Source organism: Dipodomys merriami, unplaced genomic scaffold, assembly GCF_024711535.1.
Source record: "Dipodomys merriami isolate MVZ:Mamm:240054 unplaced genomic scaffold, mDipMer1.0.p SCAF_12, whole genome shotgun sequence".
Taxonomy (NCBI): domain Eukaryota; kingdom Metazoa; phylum Chordata; class Mammalia; order Rodentia; family Heteromyidae; genus Dipodomys; species Dipodomys merriami.
Genome location: NW_027202493.1, coordinates 39,843,659 through 39,861,961, shown reverse-complemented (window position 1 = coordinate 39,861,961; position 18,303 = coordinate 39,843,659). Strand labels below are relative to the sequence as shown.

The 18,303-nt window shown below is 44.2% G+C and overlaps 1 protein-coding gene across 5 annotated transcripts in view; it reads left to right on the top strand.

The window, feature by feature from the left end:
• Entpd4 (ectonucleoside triphosphate diphosphohydrolase 4) overlaps positions 1–17,228 on the top strand; it is a 29,477-nt gene extending 12,249 nt beyond the window's left edge. For 4 of the 5 annotated variants that reach the window (XM_070016660.1, XM_070016661.1, XM_070016662.1 and 1 more), the window contains exons 5-13: positions 948–1,098; positions 1,501–1,604; positions 4,176–4,235; positions 4,486–4,640; positions 6,485–6,651; positions 8,682–9,006; positions 10,441–10,526; positions 11,630–11,791; positions 12,826–17,228. In XM_070016660.1, the coding sequence (XP_069872761.1) occupies positions 948–1,098; positions 1,501–1,604; positions 4,176–4,235; positions 4,486–4,640; positions 6,485–6,651; positions 8,682–9,006; positions 10,441–10,526; positions 11,630–11,791; positions 12,826–13,054 (1,439 nt within the window). In that variant the 3' untranslated portion in view covers positions 13,055–17,228. The remainder of the gene's footprint in view (positions 1–947; positions 1,099–1,500; positions 1,605–4,175; positions 4,236–4,485; positions 4,641–6,484; positions 6,652–8,681; positions 9,007–10,440; positions 10,527–11,629; positions 11,792–12,825) is intronic. The other variant, XM_070016664.1, reaches the window with a different exon arrangement.
• The last annotated feature ends 1,075 nt before the right edge of the window (positions 17,229–18,303 follow it).

The following is an 18,303-nucleotide window of genomic DNA, read 5'->3' as shown; positions in this document are numbered from 1 at the left end:
GCTAGGGTGGACTTCCATGGAGGATGAAGCCGAATGGACATTCAAAAGTTAACTAGGTGAAAGAGGTAGGGGAAGAGAAGGCTGTTCCTGGTGGAAGTACAGAGGACCTAAGTCCAGAATCAGGTGCGTTATAGAAATGTTAGTTCCACATTGCTGAAGCCAGTAGAAGGAACTAGGGAGATGAGGACGAGTACAAATGTGGGTAGGCTGTACTCTTCTAGAGCTAAGCTTTGTGTGAAAGAGGACAGGAAGGAGCTACAAAGGATTCTAAATGGGGAAGTGTCCTCATGGTAGAGAAATGGTGGAGTGCAGTGAAGAACAGAAGGAGTGTGTGTTTCTCAAGGCCAGCAGAGGGCAGTAGTGTATAAAGAGAGGAAGAGAAGTGAGGTACACAGGAACCAGAGATGACATCATTGGAAATCAGATTATACATTGGGGCACAGGAATGGGGTTTTACCCAGGATACTATCCTGGACGCTGAAGTAGGTAAAGCTGCAAGAGCAGGTTTGCAGTGAACTTGGATTGGGTTCAGACTAGGATGTGTTGGGTCTGGGATGGCTGTGCAAATACACAATGGCAATGCACAGTGTAATGAGCTGAAGGCTGGGGAAGAGCACTGGGGCTAGAAGTAAGACAGTGACCTGTGGATGTTGAAGATGCTGGCAGCAGTGGCACTGCATGAGCTTGCCTGAGTTGGGGGCATGTTTCTTGAATATAGGGTTAAGCTCTTCGGTGGGGTACATAGTAGGGGCTTAATCAGGTCTGTGCCCTTTGATGATGAAAAAGAGGGCCTACGGATGAATCGTTTCATGCCACACTTGGAAAAAGTCTTTGAGAGAAGAGGAATATGGGAAGCTAAGAGAATATAGAGTACAATTTGAGATTTTTCCCTGACTGCTGTGTTAGCTAAGGAATGGCCTGTTAATTGGAATGTCCTGTTTCTCCAGGCATCTCAGAGTTTGCTACGTCCCCAGAGAAAGTCAGTGATTACATTTCTCCACTTTTGAACTTTGCTGCCGAGCATGTGCCACGGGCTAAACACAAAGAGACACCCCTCTACATTCTCTGCACGGCTGGCATGAGAGTCCTCCCAGAAAGGTGATCCTCCCCTCCTCCTGTCTTCTTCCTCCTCCTCCCTCCTCATACTCATCAAAAGCAAGACCTTCAAACTTCTTCCCCCAAATATGAACTGGTCCCCAAACCAAAACCCACCAACTACCTTTTAATCCATTTATGACTATAAATTTTAAACTTAACACTTTAAAACCAATCAATTCTATTATTTGTCTTTGTAGTTGCAGTTTTACATCACTACTTGCTTATTTTGAAAAAACTATTCCTAAAATAAATCATCTTTCCAATGAATTGCTTTGGTTTTAAAATCATTGCATGCAGCCTAGACCAGATCCATGGTTTGGGTTTTGGTTTGGGTTGTGGTTTCTTTGCAAAGCATAAAAGTTGAGCTGTAACCCTGGTGTGTGGATTTGGGTTACATTGCAGCCAGCAGAAGGCCATCCTGGAAGACCTCCTGACGGACATCCCCGTGCACTTCGACTTCCTGTTCTCTGACTCCCATGCTGAAGTCATTTCAGGGAAGCAAGAAGGTTGGTATCTCAGCCTTCAACTTAGAATCTGCGAACCTCTTCCTTTCAGTCCTCCCCATTCTCCCCAGTGTATTAAATTACTCAATAGTTTAAAATTTGCAATATCACAACCTTGAAATACTATTTTTAAATGCCTCAGTTTGTTTCCTATACGCCTGGTCTTTAGGTCCAGACCTTAAATCCATTTTTTAAAAATCCAGTTTCTAGGGCTGGGAAGGTGGCTCAGTGGTAGAGCGCTTGCCTTGCGTGAGGCCCTGGGTTCGATTCCTCAGCACCACATAAGCAAAAAGAAAAAAGCCGGAAGTGGCGCTGTGGCTCAAGTGGTAGAGCGCTAGCTTTGAGCTGAAGAGCTGAGGGACAGCGCCCAGGCCCAGAGTTCAGGCCCCATGACCGGACCCAAAAAAAAAAAAAATCCAGTTTCTATGAAAAGGAAATCTTTGGGATGCTATTTTAGGGAGACTGGGATGGGAAGTATGATAGAGGAGGTGAAATTGATTGGAATACAATATAAATGCAGATATATCAGTGAACTCCTCCTGCATAATTAATATAACGAATTTTAAAATTTAAACTCTCAAAAAAAAAACCCTCAGCTTGTCATCACCATGTTTCAGGAACATGTTTTGAACTCATTGTGAAAGAGAAGTTTTACATTCCTTATCTCACTGATAAGGCTTTTGGGGTTGTAATTGCTTAGGTATTAGAACCCCTGAATTACTCACTAGCAAGAAGAAATTATTACTATTTTTTTGTTCAAGACTGGACTCAAACTCAGTATCTGATGTTTTTACTCATTGGCTGGTGCTTGACCACCTGAGCCATGCCCTCAACCCCAAGAAGAAATTCTTAACTTTGATTTACTGAGAAAATAGTTTTATTTTTAAAGAAATTTGGGCTGGGAAGGTGGCTCAGTGGTAGAGCGCTTGCCTTGCATGCATGAGGCCCTGGGTTTGATTCCTCAGTACTACATAAGCAAAAAGAACAAAAGCTGGAAGTGGCGCTGTGGCTCAAGTGGTAGAGCACTGGCCTTGAGCTGAAGAGCTGAGGGACAGCACCCAGGCCCAGAGTTCAGGCCCCATGACCGGACCCAAAAAAAAAATTATTCTACTTGAGAATGAAATAAGTCAGTGAAATTGGGCAATAGTTTGATAGACATAGACATCCAAATGTGCAATATTAATTTCAAAACTCTCATCTCAGCCAATCAATACTTCCTATATGATAGACACTACAGGAATACAGAAGAGAAAATAACATGGGTGTTTTAAAGAGGCAATCTGAAGAAATTAGCCTCTGTCTGACTATGCCCTAAGGGATAGTTGTAAATCAAACCACCAGAGCAGGATAAGGGGAGGGCTCTGAGGAAGGAGAGGAAGCAGAGTCCCAGTGGAAGAAATGGTCCAATCACTGCAGGGCGGACAGGATGCATTATGGGTAGACACATAGGGGTTTTCACTTGGTTCCTGGAGAACTAATGGCAATACTGAAAATGAGACAGGTCTTGAATTGTCAGTCAAGAGTTTAGACTTTGTATCCCTCCCTTTAGAATTCTTTGTAATGTGGTTTGGTGATCATGAACTCCTTTCATTTTTGTTTGTCATGGAAGGTTTTGGTTTCACCATCTGATGTATATAGTGTCTGGTATCTTCGTTGGGTAGAATAGTTTGGGTTGGCAGTTGATCTTTAGTGCGTGGATTATACTATTCCAGCTTTGTTCAGTAGATAAGCCCAACAATAGAGGATAGGCAGGGCCAGGAAGATTATTAGATGGACTGTCACCTTTTCTTTCTGTAGTGATCTAAGACAAGATAAAAATCAGTTTTACTTAAACCTGGGTAAAATTGTCTCTAAGAAATGTTTTGAAAGTAGAATCAAAGCTGGCAAGAGTAAATAAATGCAAGAGATAGGAAAGGCTTGATAGAAGACAATGGGTTTGTTTTTTGTTTTTGTTTTGTTTTGTTTTTTTGGTCTTGGGGCTTGAACTTGGTCTGGGCACTGTCCTTGAGCTTTTTTGCTCGAGGCTAGCACTCTTTGAGCCACAGCTGCACTTCCTATTTTCTGATGGGTAGTTGGAGATCAGAGTCTCACTAACTTTCTTGTGTGGGCTATCTTTGAACCATGATCCTCAGAGCTCAGCCTCCTAAATAGCTAGGATTATAGGCATGAGCCACTGGCACCTGACTGTAACTTAGGTTTTTAAAACCTGATCATTAGCCAGGACTGAAAAATACATAAATAAGTAAGTAAACAAATGAATGAAAAACCTGGCAATTGATAAGTTAAATGTCATATGAAAATAAAGTATCATAAAAAGTAAAATCTCTAGTATTTTGTAACCCATAAAATTTAAGGGAAGTGAGCTACTGAGGAATTTTATTTAAACCTATATAAATGATATAAAACTATAAATATGGAACTTGAAGCTCTTGAGAATCCATTAGAAAAGGATGAAAAACTAGAAGAAATATGTTGGTTTTTAGGAGATATTTTTACTGATTAAAACAAATAGGATTTTGCACAGACTGTATTGAGAGATTTAAAACTTCAGTTTTCTTATTTTTACACCTACAGGTGTGTATGCTTGGATTGGCATTAACTTTGTCCTGGGACGATTCGAGCATATTGAGGAGGGTAAGTTTCGTGGTTCCTTCTGGTGTGTCCTACAGGGAAGTGTGGTTTTTCTGTTTAATGCAGAGGCTGAGAAAGGAGCTAAGTTCTGTGGTTCTGCTGAGAATGAGGCAAAAAGTTAACCCAGTTAAACATGGCCTTCCTTGGGAGGAAAAGATGAGTTTGCCTTGTACTAGGTAGCATAGAAGTCCGCGGGAACCCACAGCTCCCAGTGCTCAGTGAGTGCTGTGCTCAGTGCTCATGTTCTTTCCAGATGATGAGGCCGTTGTGGAAGTTAATGTTCCTGGGAGTGAGAGCAGCGAGGCCATCATCCGGAAAAGGACAGCGGGTATTCTCGACATGGGAGGCGTGTCCACTCAGATAGCATATGAAGTCCCCAAAACTGTAAGCTTTGCCTCCTCACAGCAGGTTATTATCTGTACAAATTGCCTTCTTTTTGGTTTGGTTTTCATTTAACATGTCTCCATCCATTTCTGTTTTGTTTCCTGAGTCTGACTCGTCTGTAGATTGTTTGCTGAGGTTCACCTTCTCAGCCCAGAAGGAGGAGGCAGGAGGAGGAGGCAGGCCTCGGCCAAGCCATGGCATTTGTGCACTGAGTCCAGCTGGTTTGTTTTCTGAACATAGAGTTTCTCTTTGGTTATATGTGTCAGTCACATGCTTGAGGTTTACATTTTCATCACTTCTTTTCTCAACAGGCTTTTAAAAACTGAAGTTAGTGACATCAGATTTTTTTTTAAGTTATAATTGGAGAAATCTTTTTTTTAAAAAAATGGCTCAGTGTCTTTGAACGTTCCTGGAGTTATCTTTACTATCCACACCTCCATCTTTCCCCTGTGTCAGTCATGTCCTGCGGTCCTCAGCAAGCTGGGCCTTGAACAGAGAACACCAGATCATGTCCCTGTGTGTCCCTGAACTGACACATGTCCCTTAGCCCTCTTTCTGTCCCATCTGCAGGTATACCCCAAAGCCTGGTCTCCTACACTGTCCCCAGAGCCAGGGCTGCAGAAGCATGTGGTGGCTGAGTGCAGCATAGGGTTGGGCAAGCCTGGGTAGCAGCCTCACCCTGTTCCTCCTAGTGATGCGACCTTATGCGACCTTATCCCACAACTGTGTACACCAGCAGTTTTGTTTTAGCAATAAATGTGGGTTTCATTAAGCCCTCACATAGATAATTATAATATTTAAATAAGATATTGCATAGAATCTATTTATTGTACTTCCAAGCACCTGGTATATACTCAGGAATACTTTCGTGTCTTCATTAAGCTTCTTAGGAAACAATGTCTTAAATTTAAGTGTTAGAACCTGTGGACCTGTTTCATGTTCCAGACATGCCTCTAGAAATGACGCAAGTCTTCCTCCCTCAACATAAAGTAACAAGTACATGTAAATGAACCTGAAGAAAGACAGAAAAATGTAGCCACAAACTCTCCCCATAAGCAAATTAAAAAATCCCCATGGACTCAATCCAAGGAAAAATCATCAACATTTTGGTAGATTTCATTCTTTGTTTCCTATGTATAGTTTTTGAAAATTTAGTTGTTATGGCCTTATTATTTATATGATTTTCTAACAGTACATAAGCATGTTTCTCTATATTATTATATTAAATATTATTATAACTAACTTAACATTTCCTTGATATCGTACACATAGATGACATCCAGTTTTTTCAATCATAAAACTGCATTGGATTCCATAGATTTTTCTGGGTAAAAAGATAGGACCTATATTGCTAACTTCCTTTTTCAGAAAGCCCTAATCTCACCACAGTGTACAATGTAGCTGAAATTTCCCAAGTCAAAACCATCTTACTGAATTTTGAAAGAGGCTTAGGAAGATGAAGAAAACTGTGTGTTGGTCTTTTTTTTGTTCCGATCGTGGGGCCTGAACTCTGGGCCTGGGCGCTGTCCCTAAGCTCTTCAGCTCAAGGCTAGCACTCTACCACTTGAGCCACAGAGCCACTTCCGGCTTTTTTTTTCCTGCTTATGTGGTGCTGAGGAATCGAACCCAGGGCCTCATGCATGCAAGACAAGTGCTCTACCACTGAGCCAACTTCCCAGCCCTGTGTGTTGATCTTAAATGAACTCGTCTTCGATCTTTTTTTTTTTTAAAGTTACTTTTTGTGTGTGTGGTGCTGGGGATTGAATCCAGAACCTTGTGCGTGCTGGGCATGCGCTCACCCACTGATCCACACCCCCAGCCCCAGTGTGGCTTTAAAATATTAAAATTTGTCATCCTTATGTCTGCAGGAGGAAGTAGCTAAAAACTTACTAGCTGAATTTAATTTGGGCTGTGATGTTCACCAAACGGAGCATGTTTACCGAGTCTATGTGGCCACATTTCTTGGGTTTGGTGGCAACGCTGCTCGACAGAGATATGAAGACAGAATATTTGCCAGCACAGTTCAGAAAAACAGGTAAAATGGCTTTCAGGAAGATGCTTGCAAACCCAAGTCTCTCCTTATCAAACTCAGATCCAAGCCAATCTGAAAAAGTGTATTCGTCCCTGTAGATTCCCCCAGTTGAGCTGGGGACGGGTATGAGTGGGCCTTGGCATCATGTTTGCAGTCCAGTGACTAGCCAGACTCACTGGAGGCACATATTTGCTCAGTCTTTCTCTGTCCCAAGCTCTTAGACTCACACCTCACCTGATGGGTGGAAATGTCACCAAGCAGACGACAAACCAGTGTTGAGCCTTGGGTGATGCTGTTCCTGATTGCAGAGGCCTTTGGAAACATCCGCAGGGTATCCTGGAGCATATAGCTAGCTGTGCTTGTCCTCAAGTAGACTGACACGTGGGACTGTCTGGAGACTGTGGGTAGTAGTGGATAAAAACCACATGGAGGGGGACTATCCAAGAGCAAGGAATAATCTTGAAGTCAGAGTTAGCTTAGTAGCTGTATAGTATTTTGAAGCTGGCAAGGTGCGTGCCTAAATCCCAACACTTGGAAGACTAAGACAAGATGATCCATCATTTGAAGACAGCCTGGATTACATAGTAGAATGCTCTCTCCAAAAACCAGCCAAAGACAGAAACAACAAAAAGGACAGAGTTGAGCTGGACACTGGTGGCTCATACCTGTAATCCTAGCTACTCAGGAAGCTGAGATCTGAGGATCATGATTCAAAGCCAGCCTGGGCAGGAAAATCCATGAGACTCATCTCCAATAAACGACCAGAAAACTGGAAGTGGTGCTGTCCCTCAAGCGATAGAGCACTTGCCTTGAGCTGAAGTGCACAGGGACAGCGTCCAAGCCAAGAGTTCAAGCCCCATGACCCAAAAAAAAAAAAAAGGACAGTTTCAGCAGTATAACTATTAAGAATGTTTGTGTGAACTTCTAGTGTAGAAAAAACATGTAAAACAAAGCAACATTCTGTCAGTTTAAATTTAAATATGTAGCAACAAGAGATGGCAATGAGGTGGATTGAGGTTCAAGATCAGCCTGGGCAAAGTGTTAGGAAGATCTCCATTCTCAACAAAAAAGATGGTGTGGTGGCCCATGCCCATCCTGTCAACTGCGTGCAAGGCATTAGGAGAAGCATCTAGGTTTAGGCTGGCTCTGGGCAAACAATGCAAGACCCTTCCTAAGAAGTACAGCAAATGGCAATGGGGAAGTGTGGCTTAAGTGTAGAACACCTGCCTAGCCAGTAAGAGGCCCTGAATTCAAACCTCATACTACCAAAAAGACTTCTTTTTCTTTCTTTCTTTCTTCCTTTCTTTTCTTTTTTTTTTTTTTTTTTTTTTTTGTTGTTGTTGTTGTTGTTGGTCATGGGACTTGAACTCTGGACTTGGGTGCCATCCCTGCATTCTTCAGCTCAAGGTGAGCGCTCTACCACTTGAGCCACAGAGCCACTTCTGGTTTTCTGGTGGTTTATTGGAGAAAAGAGTGTCATGGACTTTCCTGCCCAGGCTGGCTTTGAACTATGATCCTCAGATCTCAACCTCCTGAGTAGCTAGGATTACAGGAGTGAGCCACCAATGCCTGGCCCAAAAAAAGACTTTTCAAAAAGCATATAACAATTATTTATTTGAATACACACATAGGATCAGAAAAGCTACTTGAATGAATTTCATGTGAACACTCAGCAGAAGTATTGCAGGGAACCAAGTGGTAGACTAGAGGTGCAGCTCAAATAGTAGAGCTCTAGCCAAGCAAGTCCCAGGTTCTAAGTTCAAGCCACAGTATGGCTAAAACAACAAAAGCATCAGGTAAGTGGACAGCTTTCCTGGACTTCGATGGCAGGGTCTAGAGCATGTGAGAACATACCATGAATCTTCAGGAAGGGATTGGGTACCAAGTCTCTGAACTATTTTTGGAGCCCTTTGTGTACAACAGATGCAAACCTGTGGAATCTATCCCACAGATAGGAAAAATGCTAACTTATAGCCAGTTGTCAAAAACAGTGCAACCTAGATCTCATGATAAAATGGCTGTTCATGCCACAGGCTCCTGAGTAAACAGACTGGTCTGACCCGTGATGCTCCCTACCTGGACCCATGCCTGCCCCTGGACATTAAAGATGAGATCCGACAAAATGGACAGACCTTGTACCTGCGGGGAACGGGAGACTTTGATCTGTGTCGAGAAACCCTCCAGCCTTTCATGAACAAAACCAATGAGACACAGACATCCCTCAATGGTGTCTACCAGCCTCCAATTCACTTCCAGAACAGTGAATTCTATGGCTTCTCTGAGTTCTACTATTGCACCGAGGATGTGTTGCGGATGGGGGGAGACTACAATGCTGCCAAATTCACTAAAGCTGCAAAGGTAACCTTCCCACAATCCTCTGCTCACTTCACCAGTGTGGATAGGGCAGGCCGTGACCTCCCCTCACCTTGAGGGAAAGATGGTTGTAGTGCATGCAGCCCTGCTTCCTTGGGTTGGGTGCAGGGAAATAGTCACAGAAGTAAAGGATCCACCCACTCTAGTAACTGCTGGTCACCAGGGATCTTCTGGCAGCCTTCTCACTCTAGCTGCCAGGACACTAATGTCCTCTGCTCCTGACCCCTTCCCAGGCTCAAGGTTCTGTTCCTGTTGGGCCGTGGTGGCTGTTGGCATCAGCAGTCATCCAGGCCCCTCTCCACATAGGCATTGCGTTCTTAAGAGTTTTCCTTTATGTTTTGTTTGGCAGTGCTGGGGATGGATCCCAAGCCTTTGTACATACTAAGCAAGAACTCCACCTCTGAGTTGCCTCCCCAGCTCCCTGATTTCTCTCTTTGTTCCACATTCCTTCCTCCCTGTCAGTACCTTTGTGCAGGCCTCTGCCCGTCACGGGTACTATTGTATTTGCCACCCAGTTGGTCTTGTGTCTGGTCTTCTCTCTAGCATTCATGCTCCATGCTCTCCCAGGGTGTTTGTGAAGCACATACCGTCGCCTGACTACTATGTAGTCTTGTGCTTGGGGAATGAAGCTCATATACCCTCATCTCCTCCCCACCCCCAGCACCGGGTTCTCTCTCCCACCGGGTCAGGCAGCGGTTACTTCCCTCACTCTGTGGCTTCCCCGATGGGTTCATTCTCTGAGCCACAGTTTCTCGGTCCTGGGAAGCAGTTAGGCAAGTAGCTATGTTGGGAGAGTGGGGTCTACTCAAAAGCAGCACCCAGTGCCCCAGTGCTCAGTGAGTGCCAGCTGTTAACGTCACTACAGGTGACTTAGGACAGGGGAGTGCCTCTTTGCCCTCTGTCATCACCGCTGTCTCCTGTACACTGCTCTGAGCCTCTCCCAGACCCAGGGACTCTGAACAGGTTGAAACACTTGTGATGTGGTTGTGGAGGGAGAACTAAACAAACTTGAAGAGATTGGTTGGGGGCAGTGAAAGTGCCAGAAAAAGGAGTGAGTATTGCGTGTGCTAATATGCATCCCCAGGCCTTGAATTTCATGTGTCTGCTAATTGGAAGAGTATACTTGTTATGAATATGGATTTGATAAGCCATTTTTAAATGGAAGAACGTATTTTGATTAGACTTTTTTTTTTTGGCCAGTTTTGGGGCTTGAACTCAGGGCCTGGGCACTTCTGGGCTTCTGTCTCTGGGCTTCTTTTGCTCAAGGCTAGCACTCTACAACTTGAGCCACAGTGCCACTTTCGGCTTTTTCTATTTACGTGGTACTGAGGAATCGAACCCAGGGCTTCATGTACACTTGATAAGACTTTTTAAAAGATGACTTTACCAATGATTTCTTTGGGGTGAAATTGCTTCCAGGATTATTGTGCAACGAAGTGGTCGATCTTGCAGGAACGCTTTGACCGAGGGCTGTATGCCTCCCACGCTGACCTCCACCGGCTGAAGTAAGTACCAGACTGTCCACCCTGGGATGCTTTTAGGAAGACATCTGTTCATCTTGGCCCCAGACTGTTTTTTATCTCCTTCAGTCACTTTTCCTTCTTGTCAACACTTAGCTCCTTTCTAATGGGACAAGTACTTCTGTTCCCACGCATAGCCTGTGGGATTTTTGGCTCCATTTTGCTGTTCTTTCCCCTGACATTCTATCATGCGTAACCGTTGGTCAGGTGCTGTCCTTGCCCAATTTCCCTTTGTGCTCTCAGCCAGCCTCCATCCTTCCCTGAGCCTCCAGACCACTCAGGGCACATTTCCTTTCACTCAGCCACTTCTGTAGAGTGGTTATATTTGATTGCTTATGAGTGCATTTTATTATTAGCTTAATTATCACAGTGCTTGCCAAAAGTCGGCCTCTCTAGTAAACATTAAGGATCAGAGAATATCAGAGCTGGAAAAGACTTTCCTGCTTTCTCATTTTGTAATAAATCATGTCCCAAGAAGCTGGAACTTGCTGAGTATTTGCTCAGTAAATAAATGATGGGATATCTAAGCAGTGGCAGGGAGAATCTGTCATGGTAAGGCATTAAATTATACTGTGACTGATTGCATGAGCTAATTGATTTTTGTTCAGCAGTACTAGGTTGAACTCAGGGCACGTACTCTACCTCTTCAACTATGTCTCAAGCCCTTTTTGCTTGAGTTGTTTTTCTGAGTAGAGTCTCATATTTATGTACAGACTGGCCTGGACCATACTATTCTTACTTATACTTCACTCTGCCTAGTAACACTTCCCTCCCATGAGGATGGACTGACAGGCCACATACAGCTTCGATTGGTTGAGATGGCATCTCCTGAACTTTTTGCCCTGCTATCTCAAACTATGATCCTCTCTCTCCCAAGTTACTAGAATTACAGGAATAAGCTACCAACCAGGTGGGCTAATTGATTTTGACAGATGAACTGTTCTGTGTTGTGGGACAGGGCCTAGAGCCAGGAAGATCAGCTGGAAGCACATTCAGTTGGCTGCTCAGAGAGCCAGCTTGCCTCCGCCTGTGCATGCGGTCTCTGCCAGAGGAGTCCACCTGACTTTGTTTGTGCTCGGCACTTGCAGGTATCAGTGCTTCAAATCCGCCTGGATGTTTGAGGTGTTCCATAGAGGGTTTTCCTTTCCCATCAACTACAGAAGCCTAAAGACCGCCTTGCAGGTGTATGACAAGGAAGTGCAGTGGACCCTGGGGGCCATCCTTTACAGGACTCGCTTCCTGCCCCTGAGGTAGGCTGCAAATGTGGCACAGAGAGTCACAAGAGATGTCTGTGGTTCAGGGCTCTTGGTGACTGTACCTTCCAACATTTGGGGTGTTGCTGTCGGAGCTGTCTGTGGGCGGAGGACTTCACTGTGGTCTTCCCCATCCCCCAACACAGTGCACAGCTCCTTTGTGCTGTGCTCCTAACTGCTGCAAAATGGTTAAATCCGAGGCAATTGGCCTTTCTGACCTTGGACCCCTTCTCACTACTGTTGAATAGGGTTGTAGACATTTTGACATACGTTTATCAAACTTAAAGGAAGTTTGCATGAAGGCGGACACGTGGCCTTTATGAATACTAAACAGCAAGGCTTCACAGGGTCTGACGGATCGTTTCGGTCATTTTGGTGTAGTGTTGAAAGGTTGGACATCAGGAAAGTTGGGTTTCCATCAGTTACATAGTCATAGCTGTGTCGAATCTGTTTGTTGTCCACTGTCATAATCAAAGGAAAGACTAAGTTTTAGTTGAAGACTGGTATTTTTCCCCATTCAAGTTTATAGACCTCCCTCAGGTCACCCATGCTCAGCACCCTGATAAATGAAGTACTAACCGTACTCCACCATTTACTTGAGCACGCTGCAGCAGTGCAGCAGTTGGACCCACTACAGAAATTGTGTAATGCAGATATCACCTCAAACGTAGCTGCATTTTGTGTTGGTTTCATACCAGCTTCCATGGACAGGTGAGACGCTCACGGTTGTAAATTTCTTCAATTCTGTTACTCAGATTATATTGCTGGAAACTAGAGGTAACAGGGCCCTACATTGGGCCTACTGTCTGCAGTTTCAGAGGAAAGGAAACTAGCCTCAGTGACCAGGTTCTAAGCTATGTATGAAGAACTGCACTCATACCAGTGTTCATATACCAATGTTCATACTCACACCAGCACTCACACCAGTGTTCGCTCACCAGCACTTGTACCAATAGGCGCAGTCACACCAGCGCTGTCCCTTCACCATCTTACCGTCCTGTTTGTTTCTGGTTTTGTCTTTGTGTGGGCAGGGACATCCAGCAGGAGAGTTTCCGGGCCAGTCATGCGCACTGGCGGGGCGTCTCCTTTGTCTACAACCACTACCTGTTCTCGGGCTGCTTCCTCGTGGTCCTGCTGTCCATCCTCCTCTACCTGCTGCGGCTCCAGCGTTTCCACCGGCGGGCACCACGCAGTGGCTCAGCTGCGGCCCTCTGGCTGGAGGAGGGCCTGTCCTCCCAGAAGGGCCCCAGCCCCTTGTGAGCTGTGAGCTGCTCCAGCAAGACTGCCTCTGCGAAAAGCCACTTTTGCCTCAGGGTTTCACCTCCACATACTCTGATATTTTGTTTTTCCCTGTCTTTTTGTGAAAACAACACCCATTGTTTGTAAGTCCTGCTGTCTGACAGTGCAGCATTCAGCTGTTAGGACTATAGCTTTAAACTAAGGAGTAGGAAAAGGGAAATTCACTGGACTCTTGCTGCATAGGATATTCTCCAAAAATTAGTAAAAATTTTTGTTTTATTCTATGGTATGTTAAATTATCAACAAATGCACTTTGTGTGGGACAAGTGGAAAAGATACTTTCCCTTCTATTGGTGAGTTCCTTGTACAGAATCAAAATGCAAATGCTGTCTCAAAAGCTCAACCTAAGGAGAATGGCGCTTCATTTTTATTTATTGCTCAGGTATCACTTTATGTGTTTACTTTGCTGATACAAACATTCAAAATCATTCATAGCCAAAATAGGTAACAGTAGACACCAGGCGGTAATGAGATGTGAAAGACGTGAGCTTTGGGCATGAGGTGTACCTGTGATAGGTGCAAGGCCCTGGACGAGGCACAGTGTGTCCTGCAGGCACTCGCGTCAGAATTGACTGGCGCCTTTGTTCAGGAAATACTCCCCTGCCCCTTGCGTTGCTGTCGCTTTACCTGCCCATGGATCCTCTGCAGCCTTGAGACACTTCAGTTTTTAAAAACTTAGACAATTCATAGTTTCCTTGTTTGACTGTCAGGACTAGAGCTGGTGCTCATTGGAGGCACAGGGACATTGCTTAGGAGCACAGTTCTGCTTGCTTAACTGTGTTCGTCTCTTGCAGCTCAAGCTCAGTATTGCCCCCAACTCCCGTAAGGAAAGGTCATCTAGTATTTGTATCTGGGAGAGCCTCTATCACCTGACCAGTTCTCATCGTCACTACTGTATTCGCAACCAACTTTGGCAATGGTGTGGTACGTCCACACTATGAAAGACATCTGAATTTAACACAAAAAAATAAACTCAGGTCTTGAAGAAAACAAATTTGATATTTTAAGCAAAAACCCAAAAAGGACAACGGATTGGCATGTTTGAAGTTGGTTTTGTTATTGTTTATTTTTTGTTGTGTTTTTAAATTTTAACAATTCATTTTGTTAAAAAGTTTAGGACTTCTGACTCATAGCTTTTTTTACAAGTTTTTTTTGTGGGAGTACATGTGTGTATACACATATTTCCTCACTAAAGCAGTTAAATTCATGTAGCTGATAGGGGATTTTAAGAACCATTAGGTACAAATTAGAAAATCATTGCTTAGAGAGAGAATTTAAATTCTGAAGCCCTATTTCACTTAAGGAAAAAGTTCTGATATACTACATGCTGATGACTTTAAAGACTACAAACTTAAAAAAGAAAAGCAAATTCCTTTCTTCAGAGTGAATATTCTAGCAATGACAAAGTCATAGGTGAGAGGTAGAGGAGGTGGCTGGTGTTAGAGTTAATAGGCAGGCTTGTTCCAGAAAGCCCAACACTGGAATGAGTGTCCCTGTGAACATCCAGCCACGGATGAGCCTGTCATAGTGTCTCAGCAGGCCATGGGGCCAGTGTGCCCCCTTGGACTCATAGGAGAGGTGGCTCTGTGGACCACAGATGGTGTCAGTGTCAAAAGATGTATGTTTATACTTTAGCTTTTTGTTACCATCCAGTTGGAATAGTAAAGCCTGGTAACATGTAGAAAGAAAATTTTTCTTTAAAATCAGGACAAAGGGAAGCCAGCTCAGGAACAGATCTACAGAGCCTCATTAAGACTCTCTCCCTTAAATGGCCCCTCTTTAAATGAGGGATGTGAGTTTGGTCCAGCTCTTGGCAGTTTGGGAGATCAAATTGTCCAACCAAAGAGGTCTTCAGCCAACCCTAAGGATCCCTGCTGCTGAGACACACACCCCCTTCCACCCAAAGCATCCCAAATACTTTATGTGGTAAAGCCATGTTCCTCTTGACAGTTCCTTGAAGCAGGGCTTCAAGACCTGTGAGCAAAGGATTTTTAATTAAAAAGTTAATCTATAATCCCTTCACTGGGGAGATTGAGGGGCAAGAGGAGTTGCTAGTTCAAGTCTAGCCTGAGCACAGCAAGATCCAGTCTCAAAAAGGTGAAGAACATGCAACAGAGACTATACAAAGCCAAGAAAGCCTAAAATACTTACTAAAAAGCCTTTACAGTTTCTATTACTGTAACAAATACTTGAAGCAATCAGCTTAGAAAGAGAAAAGGTTTGTTTTGGCTCATGGCTGGAGAGGTTTCAGTCCAGAATCAGTGGGCCCATTGTTTGGGTCCATGGTGAGGACACCATAGCGGAAGTGTATAGTGGAACAAAACTGCTTGTTTCGTGGTCTGTAGCTAGAGGGGAAGACAAGGGCCCAGGTTCCTTCCCCCCCCCCCCTCAAGGGCATGACCCTGTGACTGGAAGATACTTGAGCACTACCTCTCAGTAGTTCTACTACCTTCTCATAGCGCCAGGCTGGAGACCAAGATGTTCACTTAAATGTGCTTTCAGGACAACCATTGCACAGATCCACTGTAGCACTGGCCTGGGAGAACAATCTAGGAAGGAGATGGGGCAGCATCTTAATCCAGCAGCATAGTTGGTTGTCATGGAACCCAAAAGAGGGCAAGAGAATTGGCTAGACTTCAACCTGACATCTGCTTACACGCGAGTTTATCTCTGCTCCTAGATTATTTTTAAGACACTGATTATTTTTTAAAAAACCTATCTTGGGCTGGGAAGGTGGCTCAGTGGTAGAGTGCTTGCCTTGCATGCATGAGGCCCTCGGTTTGATTCCTCAGCACCATATAAGCAGAAAAAGCCGGAAGTGGGACTGAGGCTCAAGTGGTAGAGCGCTAGCCTTGAGCTGAAGAGCTGAGGGACAGCGCCCAGTCCCAGAGTTCAGGCCCCATGACCGACAAAAAAAGAAACCTGTCTTTCCCAAATTCAAATAATAAGCTTCCTTGGGGGCTCTAGTTGTGCTGTGTCTGCAGCCATCCTGTATTGTATTCCAGAGTTGAGTTTCTCTGGGCTCTGTTGGGAGGGGAATGGAGGGGGGAATACCCTCTCCCCAGTATTGTGTAAATGATGCAGGCAGGAAGTAAGACACGGCAAAAGAGAAGCTTGACTGGGGAGGACGGGATTCAGGTAATTTAGAGGCTAAGAAGGTGGCTTGAGTACTTAACCATAAGAAGCAAAAGAAGTCAGAAAGGGAGCTTTGCTAATGAGCTTTGTCAGTGAGACATGTGTTGTGCCAAGTCTTGATGGAAAGACTCCCAGCCTCAAGTGTTTATCTCCACGGCCTTACCAGTGTGTTACTCAGTATGCCATTTTAAACTTCGAGAGGATGTTCTCAAAACTGTTACAGGTCTCGTAGAAACAGCACAGGGAAACACTATTGTGGATTTGCACCTATGTTTTGGTACCTTTTTTCCCTAACCTGCTGACTTTAGGCAGATGCTTCCAGCTCAGGGGCTGTGTGATAAAGAGGCTGCGTGGGCTTTAGGTCAGCATCTTGGGGGTTCTGCCTGCCACCGTGATGTCACCCTGAGGCTTGGGCAGCTCCTACACTCTTCTCCATGCTCACACACTAGTGTAATCAACTTTTGGTCAGCAGTGTTGTGAACATTAAACTCAGGCCTACTTAGAATAGTTTTTCTTATAAGGAGCACTTAGCACTTAGCAAGAAACTTTGAGAGGTAAATACGTTTTTCATGCTTTAAAAAATATGAGCTTTCAGATTCTGTGTGGCCATGTGCAATACAGCAAAGCTACCTTTAAGTGAATTATTTATTTCAGTGTTCAGTAATGAATGTGTGACCAACCTAGGAGGACTCTTTGTTCTGCTAATTAAAATGACATTGAAATTAGTTTTACAGTTAAGAATTGCAGAAGCTAAGGGAGCATCTTTAAATGGTTCTTTATTGTTGTTTAATGTGATGTTTTTCCTTTTAGAGGAAGATGATTTTCGTGGGAGGTGAGTGTCTTAGCACTTCCCACGTTGGGGAATCACTAAAGCAAAGGTTTGTACAGGATCCATAGACCGTGTGCTTATTCCTTGTGATTCCAATACACTTCTGTCTGATGTTTGTATCTGAGCTGAATTTGAACCTAAATTCAGTAAAATAAATGGAGTGTGACCGCATGCTTTCTGTGTTGTGTTGGGTGTACACGTGCGGCGCTCTGCAGGGTTGGGCGCTGTCTCCTGCAGCTCCAGAGTACAGCAGGGTATTGACCCACATTTGCCAACAAGCAGCCAACAGTTCATTAGGTCCTCATTTTGAAGTACTTATTAGCTATATTTAAATACAAGGAAAAGAAATAGTATTAACCGGTTTTTGTGTGTTTACTTGTGTCAGTCAGGGAACATCACAATGGAGCGCCCTTGATTGGGACACTTACAGTGGCGTAGGCCGTGTCTCTGAAGTGGGCCAACCCAAAGTTACCGGGAACCTTGACTTCTGCCACTCTGTCTACATTCTCCCGAACTCCACAGAGGCTGAGGCGCACCCAGGGCCTTCTGACATGACAGATGTCCTAGTCATAATCCCTGACTCACGAGTGATGTCATTCCAACCCCCAGCCTAAAGCAGTAAATACAGCTGCCATTTGGTAAAATTGCAGCACACATTCTCCAGACTTCTTAAATCTGGGTCCACCCAGATTGCAATACTAATTGGTCCCCAAATGTTATTTATAGATTAATTTCATTCTCAGTTAACACTCATTTGCTATTATAATGACAGCAAATGCTGACTTTATATTATACCATTTTGCAATTACAAGCTTAAGAGTTAATATTAATAACTAGTAGAAAGGTCAAATTAGAAGCTAAGCCTCTTTGGACCATTTTTAGATTATATAAATAGAGGTTTTGGTGGAGGAAGAAAATGGACCTGAATCATGCATACAAATAGAGACAGATGGAAAGAAGGGGGCCAGCTGTGAACTGTAACTGTGGGAATGCTTGGAGATGGGAGGAGGAGAGTGGGTAAGATGGGAAAACACTGGTATGAAGATGGCATGAGAGATGTCACTGGATTCTGTTAAATAAGAGTGGGCAGAGGAATAGTACAGAGGTGATTGTGATTATAGTACATGCATGTGCAAAATACCACCGTGAAAACCCTTGGTACAATTACCATTTACTAAAAAAGCCAGTGACCAAAGTAAAACAGGCAATTGGGTGGACGTCAGCTGAGGGAGGGAAGGAGGGAGGG